We start from the raw sequence: 11,591 nt of genomic DNA, 5'->3' as shown, positions 1-11,591 counted from the left end.
TGTGCTCTTTCACTGTGTGTGCGGAGGATTAGAAATGCGTGTTTATTTTAGATCTTTGAGCCTTCAGATCTTGAGGTTGTACACGCCTTTTGCAGCGTGCCATGCCCCGCCCTCCAGCCTCTCAGGTATAAGCTTCCTGCTATTCCAGGGTTCATGAGCACCATTGCAATCCCAGCAGCAGCAACACACAGCTGACCCCTGCATGGAGGAGGATGCACCAGAGGATTTCTCCAGTGAATCATTTTCCTCCTTAGCGCTCTCTTCTTCATCTCTTTTCTTTAATCAATTCAAACGAAAAACAGAGATTCTTTCCTATTTGATACTGTGTATTGCCAAAATGCCATTCATCCCACCTGTGTCGATTGGTCGCTCCGTGTCAGGACTGACTGGGAAGGAGAAACATATCAACAACTCTTCAGCTACGTCTACTTTGGGAAAGTCGAAAATCCAAAGAGAAGACAAAGGCAGCTCAGTGAAGGAGAGACTGACTTCGAACTTAAAGCAGCTAGGGAAGAAGAGTCCACCCAGGAATAATTTGCAAACATCCAAAGGAGTATCAGGAGCAGAGCTGCATGCAAAGAGAAGGGACCGACTGATGCCTTCATCACAGACAGACAGTGTCCCTGCCTCCAGCTCGGGGGAATCTGTCTCTAAACCACAGCAGCACAGACATATGAGCCAGGGCTCTCTAAAGAGTGAACCAGAGGTGAAGACGAGGGTCAGGCACCAGGAGGAGGCCCGTTTCACACTGACTCTCACACCTGAGGCTGTTCTGCTGCTACAGAGGAGGAACAGCGAGAGACGTCAACATTTAGCTTCTAGGAATGCTGGGAGCGTTTCTGGAAGCGCCTCAGAATCCAGACGCAGGAGGGAAAACGTCTCTAAAAGGCATCAGCAGGCCACGCAGAGACACAGCACCCTAAACAACAGAGTCGTAACTAAAAACAACAGTGATACAGAGCTGGCAGACATCAGCTCGTTTGTGAAAATCTCACTGCTGAATGAGAAACACAAGTACGATGATGTGGAGTATGAGGAGGAAGAGGACTACGGTGTTGATGAGCGTGTGGTGCTGAAGTGCACAGAGTGGCTCCGCGGGCTGGAGAATTCACCGGTGACTGTTGGAAACAGTCAGAGTAAGAGTGCAAGCGGGGTGAAAACATTTTGAATGTAGAATAATAAGTTCTGCTCAATAAAGGAATAATTGTCCAACCTGAAAAGGAAGGGCAGTTTTGTGTTGGCTGGGCGTTGTTTGAATAATTTCTTGTGTTTCATTTCTCACGGTGCTCTGTGTTCATCTTGCTAATTCTTGATTCAGTTAATCAGATTTTATACTTTTGTTAAAAGAGCTTATATTGAGCTAAAAGAGGAGTTCACAAAGCTCCTCAAAATGTTATTGTCCTGCTTTTTTATTTGATTAATCTGCTTTAAGTGGGAGGAAAACTGTGCTGTGTACATTTAAACACACATACAGAAGATGTTTTTTTTTCTGTCCCTTATCAAAAGTTGAACATTACAACTTAACTATAGGACATTCAAACTATTCCACTTCAAAGTAGAAATGCATACAAAAAACTTCTCCTGCAAGAACCACTGAAACGTATTTTGAGTAACTTATTGAACATCTATTTTCTCTTTTAAACATGTTGGGATGAGAGAGGTTTTTAGGAATCTCACATCTCAAACGTGCTGATAAGATTATTTTTCACTGTTCAATATGTGCAAATAGAAGTCTTTATCAGCTGATTTCTTGAAAAGCACTGGGAAAGAAAACTCTTCCCTGATGATGTTGCCTGATAGGGCTGACACCAAGGAAAACAACTGCAGTTTGACACTGTCCTTTAACGTAACATAATAAACATGGATCAGAAGTTAAATATGATACAGAGCTGTGCAACCAGCATTATTCCAACACAAAACAGAACTTCATCTGAAGTTCTAGAGAAGATCCTAAAGATTGCACATATGATGATTGTTTTGTGAAAGATTTGTGTATGAAGTTTCACATGACATACTGTACATAATATTTCCTTTTAATGCAATAATATTCATGGAATTCTTGTTGATTACCAGATTATTTTCCTTAATATAACTACACACAAAACATTGACAAGCTGGCCAAAAAAAAGTACATATATGATACTGTCACATGTTTTATGGCCTGCAAGAAAGTTTTACAGCAGGCATTTAAATACTTTACACTCATACTGTGATAAACTTCAAGATTATTTTTTAAATCTTAAATAAAGTTTGTAACAAATAAGGATATGAAACGACAATTTTTCACTGTTTCTGCATAATACGAATAAAAAGGGAAAAGCTTTATGCTCTGGCTTTTATCCTTTAAAAACTGTTTTGCTTAGATATTCCTGATAACATGTGGATTGTGCACATCTTTTCCTGACTGTAGTTAATGTTAACTCACTCTAAAGAGCTTAGAGAGGATTTAGACGTCAGCTTGACGGTTGCTTTCGCCTACACTCTCCTCGTGCACACACCAGGTGTGCTTTGCGGCAGCTAATCCTCCGGAGACTCAAATGTTACAACACGTGTGTTTGTTTATGTGTGCTAGCATGAGATAGAGAGAGATAGAGAGAGAGAGAGAGAGAGAGAGAGAGAGAGAGAGAGACAAAGAGGAAGATAAAGGAATTTTGACATTGAATCATAAATTAAATATTCACATAATAAAGCTAATCCTGTGCACACATAAAAAAAACCCCAATGCATCTCTAGTTTAATGTTCTCCTAATGATGCAATGTGTTTAATCTGAGGCCTGTTAAATAAGTTAGATAAAGACATAGTGCTTGATTAATGGATATAAGAACAGATGGACAGGAATCACTTCCAGCGGTTGATTCGACGCAGCTGTATGTAGGACAGGAACATGCAGACCAAAGTGATTCCCAGCAGAGCTACCTGGTTCTGCCAGAAGCCCCATGTGGAGTAGTCAATGCCCTGGCCTTTCAGGAACAACTCCCCTGGGATGCTGCAGCACAGAAGAGAGAGACTCAATTTGTGTGAATGTGTGTGATTGTATTTAAACAAGTAGCGGTGTCACTGTTCAGCACTCACATGGTGGTGTTGCTGGAGAACAGCTGTCCTTTAAATTCGTTGATGAATGCAGCCTGAGAAACAAAAAGAGATTGAGCTAAACAACCTCCTCAGTACTGATTTTATCAGAATGATCTCACAACCACACCATAATGCGCCTTTTCTGCCTATTTTCCGTATCTTACATCCAGTCCATATTTGAAGATACTGATCCATTTTAGCCAGGAGAGCCAACTCAGCATGGAGTTTAGATTGACAAGATAACCTCCAAAGACCTATTATAGGGGGAAACATGGAAGATAATGACTATTACACTTGTGAAAAGATACTACTACATATTTAATAGTACATAACATGAAGTCTGTCATGTATTTTATCTGTGTGACTATGCATCTTACCATCATGAAGACAAAGGGTAGAGCGATCAGAATGTTAGCCATGGCAAATGAAGACACACTAGCTGATACGAGGAAGGCCAACCCGACTCCTGCCAGACTGACCAGAGACATGGTCAGGGCGAAACACATGAAGGCTACAAAGGCAGGCTTCAACCCTGAAAGATGGAAGGAAAAAATACTATATCAAAATAAGAATTGGTATTGTTGTGAAATCCAGAGCTTTTACCGGTTGAACGGTGAAGGTTCAGAGGTAAAACCTTTTTTTGAGAGGTCAAGGTTTCAGACAAAAAGTGATCAACAGTAGGAGCATAAACTTGTGAAGACTCCCAAAAATTGAATCAGGCATCTCTATGTAATCTAGATTTTATGTCTCAAAACATGAAGCCCTCATGATGAAGCCAATACTCTTCAAAAATAATCTTTAAGTGCATCACATAAGTAAATTAATTAAAAGCCTGCTGTAAAACTGTATTGCAGGCCATAAAATATCACATGACAGTATCACACATGTAGGTACATTTTTTTGTAGTGGTTAGAGCACGTGCCCCATGTAAAGAGGTTATAGTCCTCCAAGTGGGCCCGGGTTCGAATCCAGCCTGTTGCTCGAATCCGCATGTTGTTCCCCACTCTCTCTACCTGATTTTTGACTCTATACACTGTCTTATCTCTCCATAAGGCCCCAAAAGCCCCAAAATTAAAAAAAATAGATACGATAGAAAAAAAGATACGCTGACTTGCAGTTGACCTTTTACACTTTGACGTGACACGATGCAGTTTTCATTTCAGAGTAGTTAACTATATAGGCACATATTTGTCACATATTTTTCAACAGATTTTCTGATAAATTATAACAATGTGTTGTTAGAATTTAAAAACAAATATTTTTACAGTAGTTATTGTAAAATAGTTAATTTTTACATAATGCATGTGTTCCGGCCCTCATTGACAATCCGCCCTCAGCCCCCACCCTCTCGCGCCTATGAGCGTTGTTGTATGTCTTAGTAGCCATCATGTTGTAAACATTGCACTGGGACTTCCACTGGCTTTAGGCATCATGTCCTTCCTCCCCAGACTCATCCCCAGCTCCCTTCCCACCACCCCCTTCGTTCAACAAGGAAAATTTCACACTGTGCTGGACAAGTGTGGACAATAAACTCCATCCCAACCATGCTCTCATGAACATTTCTAGAAACTTCTAGACATTTTTTGGATCGCATGTGTGAAAGAGGCTTTAGTCATCAGGGCAAAATGACAAAAGAAGATCACTGAAAAGACTGGCAACCTCAGGGGAGTCTGCTCCTCTGCATGAGACAGTCTGATGTGTGTTTGTGGTAAGTACTTATAAATGATAGTTACCCATCATGTAGTAGGCGATGGCTGAAAACACAAAGATGGGGATGATGCGGTTTGGGATTAGGTCGGCAAAGATCTTTGACAGGAAGTACACAGAGGTGCGGTAATAACCACTGGAGTTCTCATGTCTGCAACAAACATGAATAATGACAGAAACACATAAACACAAACAGTACAACACAGTTCAAACATTGTATTATAAAAGATTGACAGTTTTTACTGCAAGAATACAGGTCTTATTAATGTCTCTCTTTTGAGCTTCCATTGTACATGCAAGCATAAAAAAGTTGCAAAACACAATATGCCCAACCAATGCATAATATATTCCGAAATGTGTAATAGTAACCTTTATTAAAAACTGAAAAGCTCAGCTGTTGAAGATAACTTCAGGCTGAAAAAAACACATGTAGGAATGAAAAGGTTTAGGGCTGAAAGTCACAGGACTCAAAAGTACAAAAAGCACTAATGACTTTACCGAGCTGGATTTGGTACTTTTAAATACAAATTGTCACTTGTTTATTCGATTTCAATAAGATTTAAAAAATTTAAAAAAAAAGGAAAATGTGACTCATATCAATTTATCTAAACACGAAACACCGATGTAGTCATGTACCTTCTGCAAACGCCTGCACTTCAACACACAACTAACTTTAACTCACATGAAGATCGCCCTTTCGTTTATGAAGAGTTCAACAGCAGAGAGATTCCCAAACACCATGTTGATGATAAGGAAGAAGAATGCTCCACTCCTGTCACAGAAAGAGAGAGGTTAGCGCCCATAAACTTGCACATATAATCAAATCACATTAGTTGACATCATGTTTTTCTTATCTTGCTCATTTAGTTTTAAAAAAACCCAACTCAATTCAGACACCACTACCTTAGCACTTATCTTTAAAGAGGACATATTATACAACTTTTCTGCCTTTTCAAACAGTCCCCTGTCGTCTAGATGAAACATCTGTGCTGTGGTCAATATATCACATGAATCAAGCACCAGAGGAGGTTTGTGTATAATTATTTCTGTATAAGCCAGCTCTCTCAGAACGCTCCATTTTGGTGTGTGTGTCTCTTTAAATTCAATGAGCCCCCCCCCCCCCCCCCCCCCCCCCGAGTTTTCCCGGTAGACATCAGTCCTCTGTAGCAAGAATAAAAATGGCAGACCTGCGCAAATGTTTTGTTCTAGACTGGGGGTGCAGTCTATGGGTGGCAATATCAGGAGAGGGGAAGGTATTTTTTTTTACCAGAATCCAACTAGTGACATAACAAGTTGAGCAAATTTGAAACGGAGCATTTTTCTCGGTGTTGTAGGACTTATACAGACCACATACAAAGGACTGGATGGATTTTTATTTAACATTCTGTAGGTAGGTAGACACTCAGGTTACCCAAATATATGTTCAGAAACACTGTTAAAGAGGATGTTTCATAATATGTCCCCTTTAAATAAAAGCAAAATCTTGTTTAACTCTTTTTTTCTTTCCATATCAGATATTTATCCTGGAAACCTTTTCTAATGTAGAGTTATTCACAACTATTGTCTCATCACATTTTCCTGCCTACCCCATGATGAAATGTACTTTACTAAGTACTACAATAAAGAAGAAACCTGTACTATTATTTTCTATGATATTTATTTGGCCTGTGGATTAGCTGAGGTAAATGTTACAAAAGGAAAGAACTGAAGAGATGAAAATAAGCAGTTACACACGGTTGAAATGAAGTTGGCTTTCTGTGTAATGTACCTATTCTGTAAAGCCTCAGGCAGCGTTAATGGCATTTGGTAATAAATGAGTCCCACCAGAATGGCAAAGAAGATGTTGAGAGCTAACTGGGCGTAAGAGGTCTGAGGGTTCCTCAGAGTGTTCCGCACTGTCCTGCCACACACCACACGCATCTGTCTCACACACACACACACACACACACACACACACACACACACACACACACACACACACACACACACACACACACACACACACACACACACACACACACACACACACAGAAAGACAGAAGGGAATTATTTTATAGGCTCAATGACAGTTATAAACAGGGTTCAGGCAGTCAAGCAGAAGTCATAAAGTTGGCTGGCTCCTTCATTAAACTCTGAGACATGACATCATAAACTCACTTAAATTTCCATTAAGCACAAAATCGATAACAACTGACACTTTTATTGCCTAAAATTGCTTATTATACTTTTAAATCTAGAAAATATGTATTATCCACAGTTTCTCATCTTTTTCTGACTTTGTTTAGGTGACCTGATAGAGAAAAGACGTTGCATAGTCAGTCGCCCGATCTTGGCCTTTGGCTCCCTCAGTGATGAGCTGGGTCACATGGTCCAACTCCTCCAGCATAGTCTGGCACAGTTTGGACTGGCGGTACATTGATGCCAATGGGTTTTTACTCTCCACTGTGGAAGCAGAGAGAGGCAATTATACAAAGTAATTTTGTAGATAAGATAAAAATAAATATAACCATCATTATCTCCTCCCTATTACTCAAGAGTTGTGTGATTTGCAAATTAAAAACATTATCTTGTTTATTGAAACATGTTCAGTGGTGTAACTACTTCCAGGAAGAATTGCTGTGTTGAATTATATAATTATTTCATTATTGTAAAGTTTTTATGCCACCAGCCCAGACTAAACAAAGGTATTCTTCAAGGAATATTTATGACAGACCAACCCTCCAAGTGTTGAGCTAACTTAGCTCATCACCTCCCGACTGTTCATGAATACTATCAATCTTACTATACCCTTATCAGAGCTAAAACCAGTTACATTTTTTTCTTTCAAGGATCAAATTGAGTCTTTTCCACATGTGGAGGGTGCCGTAAAAAATGCTATACTTTTTTTTAAACCACTTACCACTTTATTGAACCCAAATGTCTAAAAATGTACACCTAGATGTATTCTTACCTTTAAATTACCAAAAGACACATTGAGTTGATGTTGGCTGTCTGTGTTTTGTGACAGCGTACCTGCAGTAAGTGATTCTAATGTTGATTTCGCTTCTCCATTTGTAATGTCCATGAAGAAATCAGCAGGGTTGTCAAAGGACTCTATTTGGTAGCCTGTATTAAAAACATACACGCATGAATCTTTAAAAAAACGTGTCTCTATGAAGTCAAACAATATCCTGATATGAAATCTCATAATTCAAATAGAACAGTTTACTACATTGACAGCTGGTTTACTCTAGCTTAGCAGAGATGGAAAAGGTAGCAGAAGAGATTGCATGAGTGTAAGGTCAAAGCAGTAGTAACAAATGAGGTAGCTTACTACAAGCTGCATAAACCATTTGGTATATTTCCCTTTTTGTTTGTATGGACTCAGTATATTTTATGAAAACACATAGGCAAGGTTCTCCATATTTTATAGCAACCGACACATACCAAGGTTTGTGAAGTATTCCAGTGCCTGGCCTGCTGCTCCAGCGTACACCGCCTCCCCTTTATGCATCATTGTCAGGTGGTCAAACTGTCTGAAGATGGAGAAGCGTGGCTGGTGGATGGAGAAGATCACAGTTTTGCCTCTTCTGGACAGCCTGAACACACATAATGACATATTTACATGGATATTGTTGCAGAAAACACAAAATCAAAAGTAAATGTTGAAGATGCTGGGAGGCATCAGGAATGTTGATTCTGCTTTGTGCGTCAACATTACATTAAAATAAGCAGATGTTAATTAAAGCTGACACTGAACAGAACATCACCCGCTGTTTTACCCCGTGCATGCTTGAGTAGTTTCATTTGTGCCTTATGTGCAAGTCTATGCTCCCTAATGTGAGATGAAATAGTAATACTGTTGTACTTGTGCAGTAGGCCAATGATGCAGTTTGCAGTGTTAGAGTCCAGGCCGGTGGTCGGTTCGTCAAGAAACAGCAGAGAGGGAGAAGTGATGAGCTCCATCCCGATGCTACATCGCTTCCTCTCACCTCCAGATACACCACGCAGAAACTCTGTCCCTATCTATACACACACACACACACACACACACACACACACACACACACACACACACACACACACACACACACACACACACACACACACACACATATTAAACCCTAAAACAACAAAAAGTGTCAAAGATGATGTTACATAAGAGTATTGTTTGTACTCACGCACTGAAAAAAAGTCTATTTAGAATGATCATATTTTTTATGTAAACTTAAATGTTAAAGTTGGCCTGCATGATTGTGGCAAAAATTATATTCCTGATAACTTTAATTGATAATTAGATCACGATTATTAAATATGATACAACATCTGCACTGCACGCATTAAACAAATTTTAACACTGAATGCTTCAAAATTCTAAAAACTTAAAAATCCAAAAGTAGAAAATACAGAAAATTTAAACTTTTCTAGAAGTGACAGCATCACCTTATCACATGTGTCACAAAATGTTGACTGGATGTTCAGCAACGTCATGACTTACGACAGAGCAAATGCTTTATCAATAACTCTTTCTACCTTTGAAATAAACAAATTAATTAAAGGCAAACATTGAAAAGGAACTGTAATTGACTAAAGGTATGAGCATCGAAGTCTGTCAGTTGTAAAAATATAATTACATTCTTATGTCAGGAAACTCATACTACTATATATTCGTTTTTTGTTTCTTTGATGGGACATTTAAATGTAACTATATCATACATTTTATTACATATCTTTGATTCTTATTTAATCAAGTGTTTCTGCTTTTATCTGTCTCAGATAGGCTATCAATAAAGAAACAGTCTTCAGTGTTTAGGAATACTTTTTCCAGTGGAACTGTACAGTGACTAGCTTGTGTGTGTAACACCTTAGTATCTGCACAGTCTGTGAGGCCCAGATCCTTTATGATGACATCAACTCGGCTGTTTTTGTCAGAGGAGGAGTGGTGCTTAGGGTTGAGACGCAGGTTGGCGCTGAACAGAAGGTTCTCCCTCACAGACAGGGTACCCATCAGAATATCATCCTGGAAGCACATGTGTGATAAAGTCATGAACTACGTTGAGGAATCCAAAGGACAATGATGTCTTAGATTGTGTATGTGTGTGTTTTTTGTACCTGCACCACGTAGGCAGAGCTCAGCCTGAGTTCAGACGTGACAACTTTGCCGTCCACCAACACTTTTCCCTGCTTCAGTCCTGCAGGGTTTTTTCTGCCTGCTATAACATCCAACAGTCTGACAGAAAGAGAAAGAAAATAACATGTATGTGCTTGGGTTTGTGCATATGCGTGAGACAGTATTATTAGTGTCTGAAAAAGTGAGAATATTTCTTACGATGTTTTACCGCTTCCAGTGGCGCCCATGATGGCATTCATCCCAGGTCTCAAAATGCCGCTGCAACAACCAATCCAATCATGTTAAGTCTATTTGTTTATAGTGCATGTCAAAGTGATAAAAACCAATACAAAATGTATCCTCCCAACTATAAACTGTATCACAGGTTAACAGTGTTATCTACAACATTCTCATGTTTTTGCTTAAAGATTTACAATACAACTACTTGACAGTCTTGCATTTCTTTTGTTTATCAAACCATGGTGGCATTATTGTTTCAATCATTTTTATTATATTTAATTTATTATAATGTTACAGATGTGTCTGTGTGTCACGACTCTTGAGCAGAGTGTTTCACTGCTCATTTAATCTCTGGAAAATGTTGTCTTCATTTCATAAGGATGTCTAACAAATACAATTCATAGAAATATTTTTACCACCATTTATTGACCATAACTGTACAACACGATGTGCATTAATCTTTACTGTTGCAAAATTTAGTGCATTTTAAACAACTTTCATGGTTGGATTTTTTTTTTTTTTTACTTATTGTACCATGCATGAATAACCTTGTCCCAAACAAACTCTGTGACAATGGAAAAGGTGATTTTCATAATGTAGCCTAAATAAATTCCCCTCAGGCTTGGGATTTGATTGCTGCAAGACAATTATTGACTCTGTTTTCCAGATATTTATTTTCTTCCCTCAGCTTGTCTACTCAAAACACCAGCCCCTGTTTGATGTATAAAATTAGTTTGATAAATGTTCTCTAAAATTTAGAAAATGGGTATCCTAGTTTGGTCAAATGAGCTACAAACTTAATCACATACTTATATGGTTCGATATGAAAGAGTAACAGCCCATGCGGAAATTTAAATTATATTGAATAAAGAAGTATCAATGGCGAGCAAGAAAGACTGACATGTCAAGGTGAGTATTTTATCCTACCTCACATCTTTGAGGATGTATTTTTCATGACCTCTCTTGCAGCAGAATCTCGTCTCCTGAACACTGTAGTGCAATTTGCTGAAAGTGACAGTTGGTCCTCGTTCCTGGAAATACTCTTCAACATCGCCCACAACCTGGTCCGTTTTAGACATCTTCTTAAACAGTAAAGTTACCAGAGAAGAGGGAATCAGAAACCAGCTTTCAAAGAAAGAGAGCGATTCAGTCTGACACACAAACCAATGTGCTGTTGATGGAGAGATACGAAAAGAGAGGTGAGGGAGTGTGCAATCAGTAAGTTTCTGTAATAAAACCATTTGATCTTTGGACTTCCTTAATCGGCAGCCCATGGACTTCTAGTTGTTTAAAAGATAGTCTGACATTGAACTTTCAACCCAACATCTTAACCATTGCAATAACTTAACACAGAGGAACCACAAGCTATGTGGTAACATTTCATAATAACAGATAACAACGCTTACAGAGTATGCTGCTGCTTACATATTGCATGTGTATTTTATAAAAACATTGCCAAAACCTTTTTGTTTTTTGGGGACA

The 11,591-nt window shown here is 38.9% G+C and overlaps 1 protein-coding gene across 1 annotated transcript; it reads right to left on the bottom strand.

The window, feature by feature from the left end:
* Positions 1-2,017: 2,017 nt before the first annotated feature.
* On the bottom strand, positions 2,018-11,314 carry abcg2b (ATP-binding cassette, sub-family G (WHITE), member 2b). The gene is made up of 15 exons (XM_020639722.3): positions 11,037-11,314; positions 10,089-10,148; positions 9,872-9,989; positions 9,624-9,779; positions 8,628-8,785; positions 8,207-8,358; positions 7,793-7,885; positions 7,071-7,222; positions 6,549-6,700; positions 5,463-5,552; positions 4,807-4,931; positions 3,451-3,605; positions 3,238-3,327; positions 3,074-3,126; positions 2,018-2,987 (listed from the first exon to the last, which is right to left on the bottom strand). Exons 1-15 carry the CDS (start codon positions 11,186-11,188, stop codon positions 2,840-2,842), a joined length of 1,854 nt encoding a protein of 617 aa, XP_020495378.1. The 5' UTR covers positions 11,189-11,314; the 3' UTR covers positions 2,018-2,839.
* Between the last annotated feature and the right edge of the window lie 277 nt (positions 11,315-11,591).

Source organism: Labrus bergylta, chromosome 1, assembly GCF_963930695.1.
Source record: "Labrus bergylta chromosome 1, fLabBer1.1, whole genome shotgun sequence".
In the NCBI taxonomy this organism is placed as follows: domain Eukaryota; kingdom Metazoa; phylum Chordata; class Actinopteri; order Labriformes; family Labridae; genus Labrus; species Labrus bergylta.
The sequence above is the reverse complement of the archived record's forward strand: the minus strand, read 5'-3'. Positions and strand labels throughout refer to the sequence as shown.

Excerpts from the sequence above, each read along its gene's own strand:
- abcg2b (XM_020639722.3), bottom strand. The coding sequence starts at position 11,188 with ATGTCTAAAACGGACCAGGTTGTGGGCGATGTTGAAGAGTATTTCCAG. Across the intron at positions 10,149-11,036 it reads TACATCCTCAAAGATGTGAG|CGGCATTTTGAGACCTGGGA; the intron begins GTAGGATAAAAT and ends TGGTTGTTGCAG. Across the intron at positions 5,553-6,548 it reads CCTGAGGCTTTACAGAATAG|GAGTGGAGCATTCTTCTTCC; the intron begins GTACATTACACA and ends TTTCTGTGACAG.